The 25,566-nt window shown below is 42.1% G+C and overlaps 1 protein-coding gene across 7 annotated transcripts in view; it reads left to right on the top strand.

Annotated features, from left to right (window-relative positions):
• The window catches only part of FOXP1 (forkhead box P1), a 568,616-nt gene that overhangs the window by 383,559 nt on the left and 159,491 nt on the right, over nt 1–25,566 (top strand). For 3 of the 7 annotated variants that reach the window (XM_025885353.2, XM_025885354.2, XM_025885352.2), the window contains exon 1: nt 15,720–15,920. The exons of the other annotated variants lie outside the window; for them this stretch is intronic. In XM_025885353.2, coding sequence (XP_025741138.1) covers nt 15,735–15,920 — 186 coding nt within the window. In that variant the 5' untranslated portion in view covers nt 15,720–15,734. Of the gene's footprint in view, nt 1–15,719; nt 15,921–25,566 lie in introns of those variants that run through there. 7 annotated transcript variants of the gene reach the window in all.

Below are 25,566 nucleotides of genomic sequence, written 5' to 3'. Positions count from 1 at the left end.
GACACAGCTGTAGTTTCTTTTACACCATTTCCCTAGTTTTCTATTGGATTTACTTATTACCTTATTGATTTATAAGAGCTTCTTATGCATAATAAAAATTAGACATTTTTCTTAGGTTGATGATAGGCAAATATTTACCCAGTATTTCAGTGATATTTTGAATTTGCTCTATTCTTTCAGCCATATTCAATTTTCATATCGTTTTATTTATCAATTATTTCTTTATGGTTCCTGAACTTTTTGTTATTATACTCAGATAATGCACTTCTACCTCTGAGATGACAAGAACATTTCGGTTTTTCCTTTTTAAACTGTTTTTTTAAATAAATGCAGATAATAAATGGGATCTTAAAGGAACCTCCCTACTTTGGCACATTTATTCATTCCTGTGTTTAGGCAGCACATTTATTTAGCCCCTGTGGTATACAGAGGTGAATAAGACTAGAAAATGTTCCTGTGAAGTGCCACGAGAAGGCAGCGTAGTGGCACGACCTGATGTGCATTTCCAAGAGATCCCTCCAGCTGATCTGCGGAGAAGAGATTTTGGGGGGCAAGAAGGGAAGCAAAGAGAGAAAAACCATGCCTGCTTGGAGTCCACCCAGAATTTGGTTAGCTGATCCAAGGTCCAAATTTCTAGGTTAGAGCTTGGAAAGAGACTTCTCCAAATTAGAAGTAGAGCACGTTTGCTGCTGCTGAAATGCTGGAGAATTCAGGTTTCCAGATTAAATGCTAGCTTGAACCCAGAGCAGAGAGGGACATTGTGTGGGGACCGTTCAAAGGAAAGCTGGACAGGTGGCAACCTTGCTCACTTGGCGCCAGCAAGTAGAGCTATGCTCACTGGTGATGGATGGCTTCACATTGTTCCCGCACGGCAGGCACTCCAAGGCGGGGGTGGCGGGTGGCGCGATCCCTGGGGAGCTCAGAGAAGTCTCTGGGCTTTTCTTGCACTTTGTCTTCCCCTTAGTATTCCAGCCAAGGTATTAACTCTGTTCAAGCCATCTTTCCGCCTAGAAATCTCACTGTTGTTACGTATGCTCTTGTTCACACCCCTAGTATTTATATTTTTGCGCATTTTAAACTCAAAGCATCTGAATTTTCAGTGAAGATGAGACAATTAGAGTAGAAGCATGGTAAAATTTTTTAAGGACTGAAAGAATTTGACTACATGCAGATTATCATTATAATCCTCCCTTTCTCGAAAGTCCATGGGTATTTTTTTTTGTTACATCAGTGCTTTGTTTTTTTGCTCTTTATTTTATAAATGATTCTTCCCCATGACTTTCCAGTCTCAGGAGACAACAGTATTTCCCTTGAAAATACAGAGGGTGAATCCACCCCGTGTGTGCGTTTTCCAAGTGTTGGTTTTCCAAGACATTCTCATGAAAAGGACTAGTATTGCCAAGTCATTTTTTCATATAAGGAGGTCCATGTTTGGGCATTGAAATTAATTTCCCTTATCTCGCCATACAAATAGCCACCCTGGCTTCTTTGATTTATTACCTGGGATGGTTCAGCCGCATAAAAACAGAGGACGGGAAGACATCACCTCTACGTAGTATCATTAGTCAGGCATTAAAAGCATTGCCCCGAATGGACTGCTTCACACGAGCTCCTGCCCATGCCATGAGAACACCCTGCTCTTGTCCTGTGTGCTCAAGACATTGGGCCCATCCATGGCCTCCAGTTCTTCATTTCTTAGTAAGTTGCCCCCACCCAAAAAGGCTTCCTGTGTTTCCTCCCTAACATAGTATAACGGAACTTCCTAAATTGCAGCTATAATCCCTGATTGAAGACAAGGTACTAGCTAGGAGAAAATACGTTAAAATCACACCTCCAACCAAGGACTTGTACATAGAGTATGCAGAGAATTCTCAAAACTCTACAGTAAGAGAAATAAATTTTAAAATGGGCAAAAGGCGAAGAGAAATTTCACCAAGAAAGATACACAGAAGGCATGAAAAAATTGTTCAACATCATTAGAATTTAGGGAGATGCAAATTCGAACCACCTGTTGCAATGACCAAAATCGAAAAAATACTGATAATAACAAGTGCTGACAAGGATGTGGATCAAACAAACTTGCATGCTTTGCTGATGGGAATTCAAGACGGGCTAGCCATCTGAAAAACAGTTGGGTCAGCTTATTTAAAAAATACACACACACATACCCATACACACACACACAGTTACTATGTGACCCAGCAGTCACACTCCTGGGCATTCATCCTAGGGAAAAGAAGACATGTGTTTATAGAAAAACCTATTCATGAACGTTCATAGAAGCTTTATGTATAGTAGCCCCATGCTGAGGTAAATCCAAATGTTTTTCAGTGGATGAATGAATAAACAAAGTATGGTGCCTCCATGCAGTAGACTAAGAATCAGCAACAATAAGTGGTGAACTACAGATGTACCCAGCAGCTTGGAATAATCTCTGAGATATTCTTTTGTGTAAGAGAAGCCAGTCTCAAAGGTTACATACTATATGATTTCGTTTGTATGGCATTCTTGAAAACATAGAACTGCAGTGATGGAGAGTAGATCCGTGTTTGCCAGGAAATAGGGATGTAGGAGGGGGGGTCTGACTCTGAAGGAATAGAGCAAGGGAGTTTGGGGGTCATAGAACTGTTCCATATCCTGATCGTGGTGGTGGTTATGTGAATTTATACATGTGTGTTAAAATTCATAGTACTACATACCCTCCATACCTGAAGAGTCGATTTTACTGTTTGGTAAATTAAAAAAAAATAATAATAATTAACCTAAGTCCAAACTTTTGCACAAGATCTACAAATCACAGCCTCTCTCTTGTGGTTCGTCCAGCTCCTTCTTGGCGTTCTGGCCCCTCCTGTGAGGTTCCAAACAAATACTCCATGGTCACATTTGTGTCTGTACCTGCAGGCACACTCATCGCTCTGCCCAGAACCCACCCTGCCCCTCCCCCCTTTCTGTGCACCCCCGCTCCTGACTGATGGGCATCCTTCGCTGCTCAGGTGTTGGGACACTGGCACCTGCCCTAGGTTAGCTGCCTCTGCACCCCAGCCATGGACATTGGTAACCCCTACCCGGGTGCTCACTGTGCTGCTCCTGATGTCCGCTTCTTGATCTGCCTCGCACACTCCGTCGTACGGTCAGGCAGAGCTGACTTCACCGTTCACTTCCCAGCCCCGCGTGAAAGGCCATGAGGAGTTCAGTAAGTGAACCAGCGAGGGTAAGAAGGAAGTGTACACACTGGCCTTGGGGTCAGCCTTTGTTTTGTTGTCCCGTTGCCTTCTTTTCCTGACCGCTCTTGTGTCTGACCCCCTCGCCGAAATTCCTTGCCTCCCCTTGCCCTTTCAGCAGGGGAATCCTCTTTTCTGGCTTCCCCAAAACTGCTTGTTAAAAGGCAATAAATCATGGTTTTAAAGTCCTTTATAGTCTTTTTTTCCTTTGAGCAAACATAAAATTATGCGGCAAAATCATGACTGTGGAGGGGTTGTCTCGCTTTTTCTTCAGAGATTAGATGGGTTTTATAGTGTACCATGAAAAGTCATTAGTGGTAAAATCCTTATTATGGATACATTTTTACATATTTACTGAGCCCCATCTTCCAAATTGTTCCAAATTCCCTTGGGGAGAAAACAGACTTTCTGGAAAAAAAAAAAAATCAGCTTCTATTCTGGAATCCATAGTCATAGTAATAATAATAATAATAGCTCTTATATGATGCTTACTAAAGGCCAGACTCTGTCTTAAAAGCACTTTCTGCAGGGGCGCCTGGGTGGCTCAGTTGGTTAAGCGTCTGACTCTCGGTTTTGGCACAGGTCGTGATCTCAGGGTTGTGAGATGGAGCCCTGCGTGGGGCTCCGTACTCTGCGTAGAGTCGGCTTGAGAGTCTCCCTGCACCTCCAGCTCATTCTCTCTCTCTCTCTCTCTAATAAATAAATCTTTTTTTTTTTTTTTTTTTCTATACATTCTCTTTATGTAATTCATTTCCTGCAACATCACTAGGAGGTGGTGCTGCCGTGACTTCTGCTTCACAGCTGAGAAAACAGCATGGTGCTAAGATCAAGGTCAGGAGTGGAGTTAGGATTTGAACCCGGGCCGTCTGTCTCCACCTTCCAAATGGCCATGGATCGGGAGCCATGGTTTTCCTCACCGAGGACACATACTGACCTCTTTGCGCCTCTCCCCTGGAAGGCATCACATCCTTTGCCCGGAATGCCAAGAACCTCCAGGGTGGTTTAGGGTCCATCTTTGCTTTTCTAGCCAAGGATGACTCCATATTTGTGTCTTGATTAGCATTCTCCCAAATAATGGGAATAACTGAAAAAAAGGAAGCTGAAAATCAGAAATCAAAATGGCCCAGCAAAGAAGCAGTACAAACAATGAAAACTCAGATTGTGTTTTATGACTTCCAGAGTGTTTGTGCCTGTGTGTTCTCCTAAGCTGCCCCTCACCCTCACCACTGCCCAGGGCTTTCATTTCCTCTTTACAGGTGAGAAGAGTAGTCCAGAGAGAGGTGAGTGGCCCTGTATGAGTTCTCTGTGTTGGTCCCTGTGGGGCCAGAATGCACGCTCCATTTTTGCCTTCCCTTCCCCTCCACTCCTCCCTTCCAGGAGCTTCTTCCATAAACTTTAGACACAGGCGATGAGATTCCATCTCTTTCCGACGTGTATTAGTTTTCTGTTTTTGCGTAACAAACGTCCATACACTTAGCAGCTTAGAACGCCCATTTGTCAGCTCCCAGTCCTGTGAGTCACAAGTCCAGGCACAGAGCTGTTGGCTTCTCTGCTCAGAGTTGCAGAAGGGTCCGAGTGTAGAAGGTGTTACCTGGACAGAATTCTTGTCTGGAGACACTGGGGGGGGGGGCGTATAATCTGCTTGCAGGGTCATTCGGGTTGTTGGTAGAATGCAGTTCATTGTAGTTGTAGTACTGAGGTCCCCATTTCCTTGCTGGCTGTCAGCCAGTGGCCAGTCTGGGCTTCTAGAGGCTGCCCCTATTTCTTGCCAGGTGGCCTCCTCTTCCTGATGCCAGCAGCGCTGCATCAAAACTTTCTCCTGCTTGGAAACCCTGGCTTTCTCTCTGACTGCTAAATGCTAGTATAGACCCCCTGTGATTCTTTTTTTCAGGCCTGTTTAGAATTAAAATTTAAAAAAATAGATTATCTATCTTAAGGTCAGCTGATTTGGAACCTTAATTACAGGGGCAAAACCCTGCAAATCAACGTCTTGACCACTATTTGATGAACTATCTGGGACAAGGGGCAGGAATGTGGGGGATCGTGTTAGCTTTCTGCCTACCACCAGTGCACTGCAACATTAAAAAAGGTAAAGACAGAAACAGGGGCCAAGTTGAAGGTATTTATTTTTCTGTCGAAATTGCATAAACTCCTTTATGCCTTTAGAGTTTTTTGCCACCACAATGCATTTTATATTTCAGGCCATTTGATTGAAAGCATATTTGCAATCTGTATGTATCTTTTTGCCTTAAAAGGATTGAAAAAGAGAAGGAATCTTTTTCAAAAGGACTGAAGAGACAGTATTATTGGAACAGCACAGTTGTATATCACCAGCTGCTCTTCAGTTCATCTTTTAGCATGTTGTTTCTGCCTATGATTTTTCAGCCCCAATGGTCCATCTCCTTGAACTTCCTCTCTCTCTTCCTTGGCTGTGTGATTCCTTCTCAACTTGGGGGTCTCATCTTAAATATCACCTCCTCATGGGCAATCTCAGTGGCCTTATCTAGAGTAGGCTAGAAAAGACAAGTACATGAAGTTGTTCTTTAATTAAAGATTCCTCTGTAGTGGCTTTCTATTTCTGGATCTGTGGGTTGTCAGTATCTTATCTCTAATTTCTGTTCGACTCTAAGCCTTTGGAAGGGGCACCTTCATAGGCCCAGTGCCGAGATTGTGCTTATGCATCCAAAGTTATGTTTATTTGATGTGTCAATAGAAGGTATGGTCTGGTACTTGTGCAAAGGCAACTTTAACGTTCATATTGAAAGGTTGCTAGAGTCATGAACCAAGTTAATCATGAGATCACTGGTAAAGCATTGATTGTTTGAAAAGCACCCGATTGCCAGTCACAAAGCTCTTGAAAGAAAGACAGGAGACTCTACAATTGGTAGAGCTAAAGAGGAGCAATTCCCATATTCTCCTTTGAAATATGAAGTGCCTCTGGGCAGGAGGTGGGTGATGAGTCTCCAGGTCATGGGCCATCTGATGTTTGGATCATGGTTTCCTGCAAATTTGTATTGCCCCAAGATAGGAGAACCTCTTTGCTCCCGGCCCTCCTCTGAACACCCCCTCTCTCTGACTTCTCAGCCTCACCTTCACCTCCAAGCAGTCATACACCCACCTTAGTTGTAGTTTCTCCTTGCCCAAGTTAGTCAACCTCTCTGACCTTGTTTTCCTCCTCTGTAAAATGGGTATGGTCACTCCCACCTTGCAGGGTCATTAGAAGGATAGAAAGGCAATGAATGTCAGTGCTTGCTACAGACTGAGATGGATCAGTGCTCTCTCGCTTATTATTAGACTTGACCACAGCTCTGCAGGTCTGATGTGGGATTGAAATGCTCATCTGAACAACAGCTGGTTTTTGGAAGTTACACAAAAAGAAGGTTACGGTAGATTATAGGATTACCAGCGATAATATTCTGCTTAATTGATTTTTATCATCATTGTACTAAATAAAGACTGCCTATGTTCAAATCGGTAGGTTGCAGTAAATGCATTTCACATACAACTATCCAGAGCACAGTTTTATCTTTTTTTTTTTTTTTCTTCCCTTTCTTTTTCTTTCTTGATGATTCAGAAGGCACTTCAGAGCCTTGTAGTGCCTCTGGGTTTTCATTATGAACTCCAGTTAGCATTTTATAGCTCTTGAGAAGTGTTGGTTACTCTCAAGTTCTAGAAAGCAACTTCTGCATGTTCACCTTTTCGCATTCCATAGTACCTGGTATAAAAACCGTCCCTTTCCATAAACACAGACCCCTTTCCCCAGCTGGTCGCCTTCTCGGCGCAAACCTGCATTGGTTTGTGCTGAGAAGTCATAGAACTAGAGCAGTCCCATCGCCAGAGCCAAGAACAACAGTCAGCCAGAACAACACTCTCATTTGCCATAAAGTACCATAAGTTGCTCAGAATCGGTCAAGCTGTTATCACATTTCCAGTGAGACCATTTCAGAGAGCAGAAAGGCCAGAGTAGATCAATTTACATTTCTTTTACCTTTGTCACTGGAAAAGAACATATTGGGCGCATTCTCAAGGCAGGTTAAACAGTAACAGTGAATGTGGTGAGGGAAGAATTGAGGCAGCCTCTGTTGTATTTATTACGGGGATCATTTCTACCCTCAGAGCTGCATTCTGATCTTTGCATCTATTTTGCCTGCCTTTCCTTCCCTGAGTGTTATTGAGAGAAGTCCGCGCATTACACGACAGGAGCATTAGAAGACTGTATTTCTGAATTAATTCCTGCAGTGTGGATCCAGAACAGGACCAGGAGACCCTGCCCTCTAATCAGTGGGCACAGTGTCTCTGTCTGTGTCCCCTGTGTCTTCTCCTGTAAAATGGGGCTATTCGCTTCTTATCAGAGACTTGGGATAATGAAAGGAAATGTCCTGTAGATGTGAAAAAAATTTTTCGACACCATGCAAATGTTTTCAGTTTTATTTTAACTCAAATCAGCATGCAAAATCAAGATGCTGCCGTTGCCAAAGTTGTTGGCACCCGTTCATCATATTTCTAGGTGAAGTACATGAAAGTGATTATAGGTAATAAATATCTTTTTTTTTTAACTTATTGCAGAGGCAGTTTTTCCACTGTTAATGAGGGTAATTTGACTTGGTTGAAGGATTGCAGTTCTTAAGAATTAATGCAGTAATCCAATTCAAAGATTTAAAGAGATCTAAGATTTTTCACAGGTCGCGTGCTAGTGAATGTGCTCCTATCACGTAGCAGCTAATGGACTTGAACGCCAGTCTGTCATTTACTCTGCTCGCTCACAGCATAGCAGCTTTGCCCTTGGTAGTGAGTCTACTTCCCGAGCATTGCAGGTTATTTGCAAGTGTGGTATGTTTGTAACACTTTTGAGAGATAGGATCCTATTTCCCACAGCCTCTAATTACTATAAAAACTGGGGTTATCTTTCTTAATTACACATTTGAATCCTAATCTGCTAAGGTCTGAGGAATATCAGGCTCACAGGAACTGCCTTCTCACCTCTTTTCTTTCTTTTTTCTGTTTTTTTTTTTAGGATGGCTTTTTCTTCTTTTAATGTATTTTTAAAAACTAATTCATGTATCATTGTATTCATACATAGAGGTTAATTCACGTGAATACAAAGGTTATGTGCATGGTATTCATAACTTTCCATTTTTGATAATGATGTATTATTAACAGCTAACAATATTTTGTAAAGCCTTATTTGTAAAGGATGTTGGAAATGCTCTGATTTCCCGATCCCATTATGTTCCTAAATATTAAAAATCCCATTTTGAAGCAATTATAAGCATTCACTTCTCCTTCCACGTGTGTTCTTCAGACAGCCTCACCATACTGTGCACACAGGAACCTTTGTTCCTTAATTAGAAAAAGGACTAGAGCTCATTAATTGTGGTTCCGAGTGGTGTCTGCTCGAACATCGAGGCAACAATACATGAGGAGAGACCCAGCCTAACTCTGGGAGGCTCTCGGCAGTTCTCAGAACTGTGAAAAGGTAAATAAACAGCAAAGGGTCCTCGTAGGGCTGTCCCCACATCCTGGGCTGTCCTGGAGGCCTGGCTGGCTGCTCATCAGTTTTAGAGCCAGAGATTTCTATTCTCGCAGAAGGAGGGAAGGGGAGAAGCGACAACTTGTATAGAAATGTAGACCTCTTTGCCTCTGTCGAAAGCCTGTATCATCTGAAGACAAAACCAGGTCAGCAATCTCTTGGGCTTTTTTGATAAGTGAGTGGACCCCATCTAGATGCATTTAGATGTTATTGAAAGTGAGTGGATTGCTGGCAGACATGATAGAAGGCAGATAGGTTTTATAGGCCGATTTTCACTGCTGGTTGGAAACCTGGGCCGTTGAAGGAATCGGAATCACGAGAGTTTTGAAAGCTAAAACTCCCAAACTGAATCGGCAAAGCCTTAGGCCCACATCAGTCATCAACAAAGAGCCCTAATTTCCACAACAAGAACAGGCGTTTCTCCAGCCTCCAGGAAACTTCCTGCATCTAAAAGTTCCCAAAACATCTTAATAGTGCAAATGGTGGACTCCTCTGGCTGGTCAAGATGGAGGTTCCAGAAGCAGGGAGGCCAACAGCTTAAGCGGAGAATCTCAGATCACACGGGCGATGTCTTCTTGTGGCTTGTCTGGACTTGCTCGGGGAATGCCGAAATAAAGCATGGGAGGGATAAGGCACAATGTCAGTTTGAAAGCCAGAGAATGGAAAAGCGGGGCAGTTAATTTGAGGGTCAGTTCGCTCTTTGGGAAGGTTCTGTTGAGTCAGATCCACTCTCTGGAAGGAAGAGAACTCAGGAGCCACTAAGCAAGGTTGTGGACCTCTCCTGCACACCTGTCCCCTCCTTCCTCCTCCTCGCTTTCTCCTCCCATCCCTGCCACAGGATAAATTGCCTTATCCCGCTAATGCTATTAACAAACGGGAGTGCTTTATAAAGGTAGCAGAGATCTGGCAGGGGGAGGCGTGGCACCCTTTCCCCTGTACTGAGCATCAGTGGTATGGGTCAGAACAGGTGAACGTGGAAACAAGTATTTTTCCCTAAAATGGTCTGCCGTTTAAAGAGATGTATCTAGCTAGCAATACACACACACACGCACACACACACACTCCCCCACCAGTAATTTTTTTATGTTGTATTTCTCAGAGAAAGAAAAAAAAATAGATTTTAAAATGTAAAAACCTGTTCTTCAATTGAGTATGCAAAAATCTCATTGCAGTATTTATTCCAAACCTGCTCTCATAATGTTCAGTCAAGGAGAAAACAGCAAAAAACAGTTGTTGATGGACTTAGCACAGAACTGGATTAAATAAGCATTAGTCTACTGAAGCTGATTACAGGAATATGAAAATGCAGTATCTTAATGGTACATATTTTTATGTGGCAGCTCAGTTGCCTTTCATTTTGCAGCTAATATGTCTATTCTTATGAGTCATTTACTTCTTTAATTACCTTTTGCAGGCAAGGCACCATGGTATATTAATGTGAATGATTTTTACTGCCAGTTTATCATACAATGCCCCAGAAGTTGAAAGGCGTAATTGACTTGGAAGAACAGCTCATGAAGGAAACAATATTTAGTTGACAGCTTTCCTTGTACTCTCTGTTGACGTTTATGAGTTTACACTATGCTAAAGGAGTAATAAACACAATTTTCTTTCAATAACAGGAAAGGGTAGCTTCTAAAATACATTTGTGGAAAGCACATTTGTTCATTTCTTGAATAATATGAAAATAACACATTTCTAGTGATAAGGCCTCTCAGATTGCCAATTGAATTAAACCTTTGAAGGTGCATTTATAACCTGTCTTGGAGCATTAGGAGATATTAGGGTTCATGTGATTGAATCGATTTAATGAATATTTAAATTATATACAGATTTGGATAAATCATATTTAAATCTAGGTGTTAGAGTGAGACTGTTGGGTCTTGTCCTCCCAATTTCCAGAGGGAGGGAAGACAGGAAGGGAGCTTGAGAACTGTCTGGAGAGAGATTTTCTTTCTCCAAAGGGAGGGGAGGTCTGACCGTGTATTTTGGGAAAATCAAAAAGAAGGTGCAGTCAGTACAACTCCTTGTAAGGTCTGGGCTTTGAACAGTTAAAATCAAGACTAAGGAGGGTCTCTGCTCTTCTGGGATCTGGATGGCACGTGGAATAGACTTGGGCCTTTAGCAAGTGCTGATTTGTTTTACCCCCCACTTCTGCCGTCCCCTGGGCTGCCCCCCCCCCCCCCCGGCTCACTGGCTCAGGGCAGGCCCCGGTTTGGCACATCGGTGTAGAGGGAGTTAAACTTTTCACAGTTTTCTGGATTGTTTGCAGTTCAGTCCTGTGCAGCATAATGAAAGTTTTCTAGCCATCTGTTGTTAAGCTGTTGGTGAGCAAGGCCAGTATATCCAAACAAACTTCTGGCCTGCCGTAAACTGAACCTGTCAGTTGAGCATAGCTTTGCTGACCCCTCCAAGGAGTAGGGCAGCCCTGGGTACCAGGCACTCACTGCATAGAGCTTTCGAAGGGGAACTATTTGGGGGGCGGGGGGTGGGGGCCTGTTTACTTTTCCCTTGGTGTTCCTCTCCCTGGCTTGGACTAGTTTATACTTAATCTTTATGTGGATAAATGGACACTCGTCCCGCCCCCCCCCTTCTTAGAGTGGCAGGCATTGCTTCTTAATAGGGGATTGTAACTTTTAGAACAAGGTATGAGTGTCCATAAAAGCCGGTGAGGTGGCTGTGATGGGAAAGGGTCTTCTGTGAAGTTACTTTTGTTAAATTGTTTTGTCTTTCCGTGTTTGGGGACAAATAGTCCAGGCACTGCAAGCTCCCATATTTCTTACTTACCTTATATAACTAAAAGTGTTTCATAGCTTTAAAGGACTTTTTTTTTTTTCTTTTTTTTTTTTTTTTTTTGCCCCTTTTCTTCTGCACTTCGTGTTTTCCCTCAGAAGTTAATACATAGCAGAACTTCGTGGAGCTGCCATTTGACAGTGCTCCCAGCTGTCTGGGGTGTTACCTGCTTCTCTCATTTGCAAGGTGCATCTATTGCTTTTAATTGCCTAGCTTAACCATAAAATAATTTCATTGTTCCGTGGTATTTTTTTTTCTGTAGTAAATGTTTAATTCCCGTTTTCTCCTTAGCAGTGTTTACTTGACTCTATAGGAAATATCCCTATATGTTCAGATTCTTGATATATACATAAAAACGTGTGTGTGTGTAGACAGACACACACACACACACACAGACACACACACACACACACACACACACACACACACACACACACCCACCCACACCCCTCTGTCTAAGCCTGCCCCTAACCCTTGCTGGTTTCCTTTTGTTAATGACACCCTGTAGGTGCTGTTGTATTTTTATCTTGGTCTTGCTGTAGTATATTTCCTGTCCAGCATTGGTTACATTTGTGTTCTGTTAAGAGGGGGCTCTGGGGAGCCATTGTCAAACCTCTGTATCCATCTCAATTCATTAAAATATCCAGGGAGATTGGCCACTGTCATTGAATAACTATGTCAGCCACTCCCCTGGCTGCTTTAGCCCCTAGATGAGAAGCAGACCACAGTCCCACACAGTAACAAAGGAAAAAGGCACCAAAAGGATGCACGTTTGTCTTAAGCACCAGTGTGAAAGGGTCTGGGTTCAACTTTAACTGCAGTCAAGGAATCCACAAGGGCCAGGCATTCCATAAATGGAGGGGAGAGGGGGCAGAAGAAGCAAAGGGATAAACAAGGAGATACAAAGCTTCCCCTTTAAGGGACAGGGAGTATTGCAGTAGTGAAAAATATTCAATTTAAAATTTAAATGAGTGCACTTACTTGGAAATACCATACAGTCATAATCTGTTTGTAAGGTGACTGACATATAAAGTGCTTTTTTGTTTTAAGGTAAAAAAATGTATTCGGGGTAGAGTTTCGGGTGTAAATGTCAGGTGCAACGTAACGTGTACTCACTGCAAGAGTCAAGCAAATAACCTTGGCATTTAGGACACTGCCTTTTAGAACATGAAATTGTATTTTGTTGTGTGTCTTTTTTTTTTTTTTTTTTAAGGAGGACTACATTAAGGGGTCACCTATTAGCTGTGTTTTTGCTGTCTTAAACTCAGCCCTTCTGTCTATTAAAATCAAACCACTGTGTAAACATTCCAGTGTTGTTCTTGGTCTCTACAATGGCCACGGGGATCAGGTTTCACCTGCCTGCACATCTTCAAGCAATTAGAGCAATTAGCGTGAAGCCATTTCACATTCAAGGATTCAAGGTCTATGGTGACATTCAAGTCCAGAAGTCTGAAAGGGAGAGAGGAAGCGGCCTGGAGCACGGCTACTATTCCATGGCCCTGAGCAGACAATTTCTCTTTTAAAAATGGGAGCTCTTTAATGATATTATTATGAGGTTTTTAAATGACATATCAAAAGTTGTTTATATCCAAAAAAAAGCCCCAATAGTCATTTAATTATACTAATGAAGGTCTTTATACATGGCAGATTTTTTAAAAAGACCTTCAGCGGCCCTGAGAAATGGAGGGTTGCTCTTTACCCCACGGTGGTAGTGACAGCATTCTTTGTGGAAGAAGAATATGTTTTAGAATGTATAAGGGAATGGAATTAGCATTCTCTTTTTTTCATGGTAGACCTCCCTGTTTTGGGTAAACGTAATAACTACAGCAACATGGGATACTTAGTCGGGAGATTTTTGGAGTAAGTATCTTTTTTTTTTTTTTTTTTTTTTTTTAGGTTAGGGAGGAAGACATGGAACTAGGGCAATTTAAAGATCAATAATCAGCTTTAGCAAATCAGCTGTGTAGGCATGGGAGAAGGTAACTTTTAAAGAACAGTCTTAGAATCCAGTAGGGTTTTTGTTTTGTTTGCTTGTTTGTGTTTTTTACATTTGTAACTAAGTTACACAGACATGTTGTTTGCATGAGGCGAGCCTTTAAACTGATTACATCTTTTTAAATAGGTTAGTACATTTTTTAAATCTACATTGTACTGTTGATTTATTGTGCAAAAGGGGGGAGGAGCATTTTTAAAAATCCTAGGGTGCTGCAGAAGATCTGGCTCTGTAGTCCCAGAAGGATGTGCAGAATCAGGAGGAACCACAGGCTAAGTTACAATGGGGAATTCTGTTTCCCTTCTGCTGCCCGTTCACGTTGTGTTGACAAACAGCTCTGAGGACAGAATTGCTGGGAGAGTTACCTTTTCTTTATGTGTACTGACTTTGATTAGAAGAAGAGGCTTATTTTAAAAGAAAAAAAATTGTGTACCTCTAAGAAAGATCTTGTGATAATTCCTTTATGGAATTGTACTAGGGGGCTTCAGAGCTACTAGGTGTTGAGCACTTCTCTGTCTGTAGGACTGAATGCTTCTATTTTTGTGACTGAGGCTGGAGCGTTTGTGCTCATTTGGTAACTAGCCATGTCAGGGAACTAGAGTCCTTGGAGCTCTCTAGCCCCATCTCGAACTACTTAGAGCCCTTCTGTGGAGAGACTCTCTTCCCGACCGCCCACTTGCATGGCGCCCAGGCTATGTGTCTTTTGAAACTGCATTGCAGAGCAGATGCAGGGGATGCTAATAAAATGCAGCATGCTGGACCCTGAGCAAGGTAAGGGTCTGCCTCTTCCCCCTGCCTTTGCGAAACAGATTGCTAGGAAACCATTTGCAGCGTTTATCACTGGACCAGCTGAGTCAGACAGGAACATTTGAATTGGATACCCCACCCCTCCTAAAAGTGAAGAGGCAGGCAAGGAAGCGCTGTGGGGCTCAGAAGGGAGGTGAGGCAGTAAACCAGATCTTTCCCATTGTTTTTTTCTCCTAGCCTAGTCCTCTGTTTCTGTGATCTGCCTTTTGAACTGTGTTTGTGGCTGATCAGTTCCACCTAATATGTCTCTTGATTTCTGCTATTGTAATACTCAGGCGACATGCTGTTCTCTTCATTTTTATAAGCTTTAGATGCTTCTGCCTGTCATATTCTGGCGGTTTATCTTCAGCGTCTGGATTTGCTTTCAGACTTGAATGTCTATCAAGCTGCCGTTGCTTTGAATGTGAGATCAAAAGAAGATGAATTCCAGTAAAAAATTTCCTTCCATGAAGAAAAGATTGGGGCCTATGTAAACATCCCACTGACAGTTCCCAATGAGTTATTTTAGCCGAGTATTAGCACCTGGATGACAGACAGTCCAGCATTCCATGCTAAATAACAAATCAGTTGCTTCCGTGGCAGAAGAACATCGCCACAACAGCAATACATTTTCAGAAGGAATCCTTTTCTTCCTCCCCCCCTTCCCCCTGTTTCTTTTTTTATTGAATATGGCTGTTCAGCTCCTCATCTTATTTTTCAAGCTGACTTGTTCTGCCTTTAGCAGTTTACTTTTCTTTACAGTATCTGTCAAGTTACTCGGGTGACGGAAGACAGGACTTTGATAATTAGTTTGGGGCGGGTTAAGGGAGTGTTCGAGTAGACAAGCTAGGCATCTGGAGATAAACAGGTAGTTTGGTTGATTGCAGAGAAGGAAAATGTAAAGGAAAAGCAGCAAAAGCAAGATCAAGGGCATATCCCGGGAATGCGGGACGATATGTTCTTTAAAAATACATGTGACAAATTCCTCTAAAGTCTGCAGAATCTGGATTTTCTTTCTTTCTTCCCTATTTTTTTTTTTTTATTTTTTGAAAAGCATCCTGCCTATGTAAATGTCACCACAAAAATATCTCAAGAGCAGGTTTCCCGAAACACTGTCGGTGTGTATCTGTCTGCAAGAATGAGCCTTTTGGCGAGGGCTCAGTCTGGCCAGGGCACACTTCTGATGCTATGTCGCTGCTTGCAGACCTGGAGTGATTTAGATACGTGTAGCATTAATAGATTTCTTTAAGTGCTAAATGCAACTTTGAAAATTACCTGCAAGCTCCAACTGATCTTTCAACTTTGAAAGTGAAGAATTGCTTGAGGAATTCTTGTGGTTTCTTTGTCATTTAGTGAGAGCCCAGCCAGCTACTGTGGAGGCAAGCGTCCCTGAGGTTGCCTACAAAGGGCAATGTTCCAGTGTGTTTTCTCCTCGAGTGTGCTTCAGCCGCACAGCACTTCCTGTTTATTCAAACATCTCTTTTACCACTCGGCAACCCCCGCTTCACAGAAACAGCCAGAACCCATCTACAGCAAGAAGACGGAAATCCAAAGGCAGACAGTGCGAGCTCACTCCGTCAAACTCTTCATTTTCTCTGTAAGTGTCCAGAGAAAAAAAAAAGGAAAAGGAACATTTTTGTGGGGTTAAACTTTTAAACTAGGGATCCGCTGCTGCGCAGACATTCTCTGAAGGGCAAAATAAGATGATCCAACTTGTTTACTGCTTTCTCTCCCACCCCCCTCCCTCCCTCTTCTCTCCATCAAAGGCGGTTTTCTTTTTAGAGATTTGAGAAGACCGGTTGGTTCTAACTCCTTGTTAATTCACTCTTGCTTTCAAACGGGTCTTGGGATATAATCAGCTAAGGACGCAGCCGAGTGTCATCGGGACAGTTTTATAAGCTTGAATGTAGTTTAGAACCCTCTCTGCTTATTTGTGACTATTTGTGACTTTGTTTTGTGTTGCCTTCTTTTTCTTCCTGTTATTACAAGTGGCGAGAGGGTGCAGGGATGGTGCCTTTTGTAACTCTGCTTCTGCAGAATTGTCCTCTGATGTTTGCATCATGACACCGTCATCACTTGTGAATCGGTCTTGATAATATTTGTACCAATTTCATGCCAATAAAAGTCAGACTGCTGAAACAAGCACGGTCATTATCTCATTCATATGACTATTGTTTAAACGGAGTGGGCTGCGAAAGGAAAGAGAAAGCCCGCCTCACTTTCCGCGATGGTTGTTAACTTTGATGTTGGAAAGGTCTTTTCAAAATTCTCGTTGTGGGTAATTAGTATGGCAGGGAAAGCCCTTGGACCTGGGCTGCTGCTTCACTCTGTGTCCAGGAGCGGATGGGATTGCTCTCTGAGTCCTTTCTGGTGAAACGAGTTTCTTAACACATGCTTTGACATTTTTTTCAAGGGTTCCACCTTTTCCTGTCTGATGTCCTCGCCCCTTGTGCCGTACCCCCCACCTCCCTCCGCACCCTTCCCCCAACCCTGACCCCCAACTTCACTATAATTGGTAAGCCAGGTGCTAATTTTTTTTTTTTTAACTATGTACTGGTCTGGGAATAGACAGGAAATGGAAAATTAGCTCTTTTGATCTTAAGGGAATTGTTCTTACTCTGAACCTTGTTTGTTAGTCCCCAGACTAAATATCCTTAAGTTTTATTGTCTAAAACAGCATCTGTTAGAGAAAGAAATAAGCTCTGTAGTTGTCCGAACCACTCATGGAAGACGTATTTAAATAAATAAGTGTGTGTGCATGTGTGTGCATGTGTGTGTGCACGTGTGCGTGTGTGTGCACATGTGCGTGCATGTGTGTTTGTGTGTTGCTGTTGCTCTGCTGGCTTTTTTAATGTTCAGAAGTTGTTCTCCTTTGCAGAAAAAAAAAATTATGTTTGTGACTGCCTTAAGGACAATTTGTTTAACAGTAGGAGTAATTGCAGGGAAAATGGAAAGAGTGACTGAAGGTATTTACTCAGATGTTAGTGTAGGTGTGGGGGCCGAAAACTCAGTGTGGGAACAGTGGGCTGCTCTTCTTGGTATCTCAGTCTATTTGATGACCATCAAATTTCCCAGCTCGCTGGTTTTGTTTTTTCTGGATGGCATGTTTGATTATTTATCAGAAGGGGAAGGGAGTAGCTGAAGCAAATAAACATGTGACCAAGTTCTGTTTTGTTTTCCACTCAGAAAGCCATGCCCTTTAACAGATACACAGAAAATAATAAATGCATTGTTTTATGATAAAAGGAAATTATATGTGTCATTTTTTTAAAAAGGCAAGTGAGTTAACCCTTGAGGCCCGGGAGCCTTTTTGACTTCTGAGATTTTGCCAGGCTCTTTACTGAGAATTAATCTATTGTGGTGTATGGTTTTATGGTGCAGGATTTCCCAGGATTAGTTGTTCAGCAGTTAGGCTTTTCTGGATGCTTTGCTCTGCCTGCCTCAGTAGCTCTACTTTTATGATGCGCCTGTGTGTATGTGAATGTGTGTATATGGACACATCAGTAGCTCTTGCACTTCTGCTGAATGCTCTATCTGGACTTGAGCTCTAAACATGAACAGTTGAGTTAAAGGAAAATAAGTTGGAGTTTCTGTGACCAGTGTGCAGCATAATTTATTAGAGGCCAACTTTACTCCGCTTTTTAAAGGTGCCAGGCAGATACTCTAATGCCAGGTAACCATGTGTATGTACCTCATTGTCCCTCAAAAACACCTTCCATACTTCAGTATTATGTAATGCATTGATGATCTTTGGGATTGTTATCTCAGATCGAGGCCTCCTGAGACAGAGGGAAAGGCTCCAATCTACATTAAATGTAGATTTTTAAAGCAAGCACACCAAAAATATAATTTTATTGTCGTTGTTTTAATTCTTGGGTGGGGTTTGCATAACTTCATGTAGACGTTCTCTATACTTAAGCCCACTCTGACATATGTGCACACACCAGCACGTTTTTAATAACTTCGAGGATGATTTTCTACAGAGGTTTCCTCTTTCATCCACATCCTGAAAAAGTGATGGGCATGATCCTAGCACGGTGCCTGGCCCTGTCATATCAAGCCCTATAAATCACAGTTGAAAATCCGCTTCGTGGCCTATGCTGTTTTGGAATGTGGATTGGAAACGTGCACACAGAGGGATTCCCTCTTCGTTGACTATATAAGGGAACAATGCAGCAGACACTCAAACATAGCACAGCCCCCGCCAGTCTGGCCCAGCATGTATGTCACTGGGAGGTGGCTTCACTCAGGAGAGGGCAGCGATGGAAGCAGGAGCCTCTCTCCCTCCTCTGTTGTCATCTTGGGTGACTCTCCAAAAGGCGGTTGGGTTGGATAATCATACTTTGTACTTGGACAGAGCCCTTTGTCTGTGAAATCAAAGTGCCTGACTAATGCTAACTTGTTAATACTCAGAACACCCTTGGGACATAGGTAGACTGCAGAGATTATCCCACTTTTGAGGTGGGAAAATGTCCTGTTGTTAAAAGAGTTTACAGTTTCCGGGTGTGTCTGTACTTAATGGCCAGGCTAGACCTGGAATGGGTATGATCTAGATGCCATGAGAAGCATTTTTCCGGTGCCATAGTCAGCCCTGACCACAGGCAGTCTCATGAGAAAGTGTTTTACCATGAAGAAACTGGACTGGAAAATATAGCTAGTGCGTGGTATTGATGGTGGGGAGGGAGGAGCCAGTGAAGAGTATTGAAGCTTAATTTTAATCAGTTTAGGGTCGAAGTTAGAATTTTGTTGTTGTTGTTTTTAAGATACAGCACGGGCTGGGATTTTGATTTTTGTTTTATTTCACATTAACTCAATATGATGTTGGCAATTTAACTTCCACAAAAATCAACTTCGTTTGTTCTTTGCAAAGAAACAGACCCTGCTTATTGGCTGTGCAAAGTTGAGTCAGAAGTTAACTCTGTCGCCGGGTGCTTTGGGGGCAAAAGCATTGAAACATTCTGTTAACTCTGGATGTTAGTATGTGATTCTTCAATTCTGGTGTGTCTTAAGCTTCCCTGCTATGGTTACTAAGCTCAGTGAAAAAATTAGTCATGTGCCGTTTGCTGTTTAAAGTCTTTTGTTGAAAGCTTTTTCAGAAGTCTCACGAGTAGGGTGATAGTATTTAGGTTGTTTGGTCCCCAGTACTGTTTATTTGAACCTGAGTATAGAAATTAGATTTGAAAACTCTCTCTTAAAAAAATGTGTTTTTAATTTTAAAAAGTAATTTTCAGAAGACTGTAAATAATATGATTCCAATTTTACTTAAGAAAATTACTTCCCTTAAGCATACTCCCAAATGTTGATAGTGTACCAATATGTAGGTGATGATATGACACTTTATTTTTTCTTTTCCTAATTAACGTATGCATCCTCCTTATCTTCTGCCATGAGCTTATTACTTTCATAATCAGTGATCACTTATGAAGTGCTTTTTGAAATCACTGAAGAATCACTTACTGAATGTCCGACCCTAGCCTGCGAACTTTGCATGTACTGATTGCGATGCAGGAACGGTTATCTCCTCCCATTCTTACAGATGAAGAAACTGAGGTACAGAGAGGTGAAGTGACTTACCCGAGGCCACACAGCTGGCCGGTGGTGGAGCTGGGGTTCGAATCACGTAGACTGGGTTCACATCCCGACTGGTGCGTGCTCCACCAGCGTGCTTGCTGCTTCTGTGTAAAACATTCATATTTCTTAAAGCTGACTTCTTTTTCTTTGGAATTGCTGTGATTCTCTCAAGGTCAGTAATTCCCCCAAATTCCCAGAGAATCCCTATTTCTTCATGCATGAAGACTCAAGTTCCACCTTATGCTAAACTGTGGTTACTGGAAGTCCCAAAAATCATTGTCACACTATGAGCACAACTCATTGAACACAGCTGCCTATCTGATGAACAAAGTTTTGTTTTTAATCTCCTTTTTCAGAAAATGTTTTTAATTCCTTGACCAGAGACATCAAATCTGTTTTTCTTTTGCCATATTCTCTATCTGTAGTATATGCATATAAATTTATGTTTATATAAAAGATAAAATCTTCAAAAAGTTTCCTATTGGATTACGTTTGTGGCTTCAATTCTTCTAAACATTTCTAATTTTTTTTTCCCTTAAAGATCTGTTTAGCACGTAGTTCTAGATCTCTGTGAATGGAAGAACTCCAAATCCACGGATCTGTGGATTAGTGGCCATTTTGGGTTGTGCCATTCCCGAAGTACAAGTGAAGGGATTCTAATCCAAACTGTGTGACCTTTGGCATATTATGTAAACGTTCTGTTTATGTAAAGCACTTCAGAAGCAAGCCAGACCCACAGTTGGCATTCAGTGTCAGCGATCAGCTTCTTGTTCACCAGCAGCGGTGGCATGACCATCATCATCTCCTGCTAGCTCACTCTTCGGCCTCTAGGCAGCCATTCCTGCCTCATTGTTCTAAGAGTCAGGGCAAGTCCTGCTTTAGGGCTTGGTGAGGGTCAGAAAGAGCCAGGCTTGTTCAGGTGCCTTTGCCAGCAGAAGGAGCCGGGACTCTTGGCTACAAGTCATCGGTGTGACCATGGGCAAATCAGATTCCCTCTTGCCCTCAGCCTGCTTTGTGTGCAATGAACTGTGTCTGCCTTAGATTCCTTTTGGTTCAACAGAGGGTGCTGTGGTTTTCTCGTTGTTTCTAGAAAGAAGGCGGTGACTGGTTTGAGATTACTGGGAAACAGGAATGTTTGCTTTCGACAAAACACATTTTCGTAGGTATGTGGTAATGTATTGTAATATGTGATATTTAATAAGCAATTATCATGTACAGGTACTGTGCTAAGGACCTTCCATGCACACTTCACATAATGCTTATAATTAATCTCTCTGTTCCTATGTTTCTGTATGTGTTAACTGGGTGTAATAATTGATTTTTTTTTTTTAAGATTTATTTTTTTTTTAGAGAAAGAGCACATGAACGGGGGCAGGGAGAGGGAGAGAGAATCCTCAAGCAGACTCCCCACTGAGCACAGAACCCAAAGCGGGGCTTGATCCCACGACCCTGAGATCATGACCTAAGCCAAAATCAAGAGTCAGATACCTAACCGACTGAGCCACCCAGGCGTCAATTAACTGGGTGTAATAATCCCTCAAAGAATTATGAAAATTAAATGAGATAATGTGTCTGTACTCTTCAATACCTGTCTGGTAATAAATAGTCACAAAATTACAACTTCCATCATTATCTTCCCCATCCCCATTAACCAGGAACCAAAGCAGTTTTAAGAATACAGTTATTTGGAAATGCAGATCAAAACATAGGAAGATAGTGCCTCACAACCGTTAGGATGGCTATTGTCAAAAAGACAAGAAATAGCAATTGTTGGCGGGATGTGGAGAAAGGGGAACCCTCTTGCACCGTTGGTAGGAATGTTAAATTGGTGCAGCCACTGTGGAAAACAGTATGGAGGTTCCATAAAAAATTAAAAATAGCACTGTTGGGGCGCCTGGGTGGCTCAGTTGTTGGGCGTCTGCCTTCGGCTCAGGTCATGATCCCAGGGTCCTGGGGTCGAGCCCCGCATCGGGCTCCCTGCTTGGCAGGAGGCCTGCTTCTCCCTCTCCCACTCCCCCTGCTTGTGTTACATCTATCTCTTGCTGTGTCTCTCTCCGTCAAATAAATAAATGAAATCTTTAAAAAAATAAAAAATAAAAATAGCAGTATTATATGATCCATCAATTCCACTTCTGGATATATATCCAGAGGAAATGAAATCACTACCTCAAAAAGATACCTGCACTGCCACATTCATAGCAGCATTATTTACAATAGCCAAGACAAGGAAATAACCTAAGTGTCCATTGATGGGTGACTAGATAAAGAAAATGTGGTATGTATGGACTATTATTCACCCATAAAAAAGAAGGAAATCCTGCCATTTGCAACAACATGGATGGACCTTAGGGGCACTGTGCTGAGTGAAATAAGTCAAACAGAGAAAGACAAATACTGCATAATCTCACTCATGTGGAATCTAATGTAAGTAAACCCATAGAAACAGAACAGATTGGTGATCGCCGGAGATGGGGGGTGGGGGTGAGAGGTGGGCAGGGGAATAAAGGTTGTCCAAAGCTACAAACTTAAAGTTTTAAGATAAGTAAGTTCTTCGGATGTGATATGCAGCATGGTGACTGAAGCTAATCATATTGTATCATATATTTCAAAGCTGCTAAGAGAGTAGATCTTAAAAGTTCTCGTCATAAGGAAAAAGATTGTAACTATGTAAGGTGATAGATGTTAATTAAACTTACTATGGTAGTCATTTGGAGATATCTGTCTATCTGTATATCTTTATAGCATATAGATATCAAAACATACCTATATATGTCTAATCTATCACCGTGGTGTACACCAAAAATTATAGTATTATATGTTAAGTGTATCTCAATAAAACTAAGAGGAAAAAAGCATCCAGAGAAAATGTTTTTTTTTTTAAAGATTTTATTTTATTTATTTGAGAGAGAGAATGAGAGAGAGAGCACATGAGAGGGAGGAGGGTCAGAGGGAGAAGCAGACTCCCCGCTGAGCAGGGAGCCCGATGCGGGACTCGATCCCGGGACTCCAGGATCATGAGCTGAGCCAAAGGCAGTCGCCCAACCGAGCCCCCCAGGTGCCCCGAGAAAATGTTTTTTAATAAAAGATTATAGTGGGGCTCCTGGGTGGTTCAGTCAGTTGAGCATCCGACTCTTGGTTTCCGCTCAGGTCATGATCTTGAGGTCCTGGGATCCAGCCCTGCATCAGGCTCCGTGCTCAGCATGGGGTCTGCCTCAGATTCTCTCTCCCTCTCCCTCCTGCTCTCCCTCCACCTCTCTCTCTCTCAAATAAAAATAAAATCCTTTTAAAAAAGGTGATAGTGATTTAATACTCCACTACCAACAAAAAGCAAGTGCCTATAGCAGAGAGTGAGAATCCACAGTGGGTTAAAAAAAAAAAAACACGGGCCAGCAGTCAGGCTGGATCTGAAAGCCATGCCAGGTAGGTGGGAGAGGTGGGTCTAACTTAGATGAAGGCAGAGCAAAGACGCAGCTCGCCAGCACCTGAGCTATGCTGGACTTGCGTTCATTTATGAGAAGAAATCTGTGCTCTTTCGGTTCAGCCTCTCCGTTGTTGGCATTATGAAATGCTCTTTTTGAAAAATTCCAGCCTTGGCCCAGCTGAACCAGAGAACGGGGTGCTTGTCCCTACTAGGGCTTGAGGAAGGAATGAGCATCAAGGGCTGTTGGCAACAGCATCGGTATCCTAAGAGAAGCCGGATGAACTCGGAGAGGTAAAGAGGTGAAGCCCAGTGTGAGGGAGAACAGGTGTAGCTAGGTACATTCATTCCTTCCAGTCTGCCGCTTGGGGGTTACCATCACAGCCATAGAAGCTCGGGGCACTATAGGGATTCACAGCTAACATCAGTCCCTTGAGTCAGAGGACATCCAGGAACACTGTTGCTGGAAGGAATTAGATTATAAGCAGAGTTTTTAGGAAAAGGTAGAATTTATTAATTTTTTAATTTAATTTTTTAATTTTTTAACAACTCTATGGAGATATCTTTGACATAAATAAATTGTATATGAATTAAAGTATACAACTTGATGTTTTTATACATATATATACATTGTGAAAAGATCTCCACACTGGAACTAACTTACCTGTCAACTCTACATTGTTACCCTTTTTCGTGTATAATGAGTTTTAACTTAAGAAGTATCCTCTTAGAAACAAATAATACATTATATGATAATTTTTTTAAAAAAGAAGTATCCTTTTAGTGGGGCGCCTGGGTGGCTCAGTCGGTTGAGTATCTGACTCTTGATTTTGGCTCAGGTCATGATCTCAGGGTTGGGAGATGGAGCCCACGTCGGGTTCCACGCTTAGCACAGCGTCTGCTTGTCCCTCTCCCTCTGCTCCTCCCCCTGCTCTCTCTCTTTCTCCCTCTCTCTCTCAAATAAACAAATACATCTTTAAAAAAAAGAAAAAGAAATATCCTTTTAGCGAATTTCAAGCACACAATATGGTACTATTGAGTATAGGCACCATGCTGTGCATAAGAATTCTAGTACATACTCATCCTGCATAACTAACTAAACCTTTGTACCCTTTGACCAACATCTCCCCATTTCCCACCCTCTGATCTCTGGCAGCCACCATTCTACTCTCCTTCTAGGAGTTCGACCTTCTTAGGTTGCATATATATATATATATATATATACATACACACACACACACACACACACACACACACATATATATGTATATATATGTGAGATCATGCAGTATTTGTCTGGAAAAAGTAGAATTTAAATGGAGAAGACACACAGATGCCTTATAAATGTGGGCAGAGAAGGGGAGGGCAAATTTGCAGATGTGGTCATGGCGCCAAAAGTCCTGGGAATGGAAGGATCTGGTTGAAGAAAACAAGTCTTGTGTGTGGGGGAAAGAGGCAGGTAAAGTTACATTAAAAGATGTGATACTGGGAAGAGGCCTTTCCCTTCATCCCGAAAACAGAAGGACCTGCATTCATTCATGCATGTTTGGCTCTGTAGGACTGCATATCCCTTTGCCAGAATTACCTGCAGCCATATTTGGTCTAACCAGTGACCTTGGTAGAATGTGAGTGTCAAGTTGGCATGAGACCGTGTTTGTTCATTTTTGTTTTTCTGTCCTAGCCGTTTACTAGGTTTGTGACCTTGGGCAAGTCACTGAACCTCACCATCTCATGATTTTTCCACTTGAAATCGGTAATCATAAAACCTTGCCCTGCTTCCTTTCGAGATGTTGGGAGCAAGAAGTAAGATAATAAGTCTAAAGCAACTAACTGGCATAGTGCCTGGCCCATGGTAAGCAGTTCAATACATTGTTTTTATTTCAGTACCCTAAATGCAGGGAGTTACTGCACTCCCCCTGTGTCTAGATGGTACTTATTTCTTAAATTGTTACACTAGTGGAATCTTCACTATTTGTAGTAACTGCTCTGAGAAATGTAAATAATTGGAAATGATGATGATGATGATTATAATTTTTGTCCTAGTTAACTTTGTCCTAGTTAACTTTGGAGTGAGTAGTCCAAATTTTAGATTATTAGTCTGGTTTGGGTCTTTCCTCTCTTTCCACTTCGATTTCTTTTTTCTTTTCTTTTCCTTTCTTTTCTTTTTTTGTCTCTCATCTCAGCTGGAATGTTGCCTCTAAATTGGCTTTCACTTTTGATTCTTTTTCCAATGTTCAGGTGAGGGAAGGAAAGT

This window comes from Callorhinus ursinus, unplaced genomic scaffold (genome assembly GCF_003265705.2).
Source record: "Callorhinus ursinus isolate GAN/ISIS: 27379988/994484 unplaced genomic scaffold, GSC_fseal_2.0 scaffold15, whole genome shotgun sequence".
In the NCBI taxonomy this organism is placed as follows: domain Eukaryota; kingdom Metazoa; phylum Chordata; class Mammalia; order Carnivora; family Otariidae; genus Callorhinus; species Callorhinus ursinus.
This window is presented reverse-complemented; position numbering and strand designations above follow the sequence as displayed.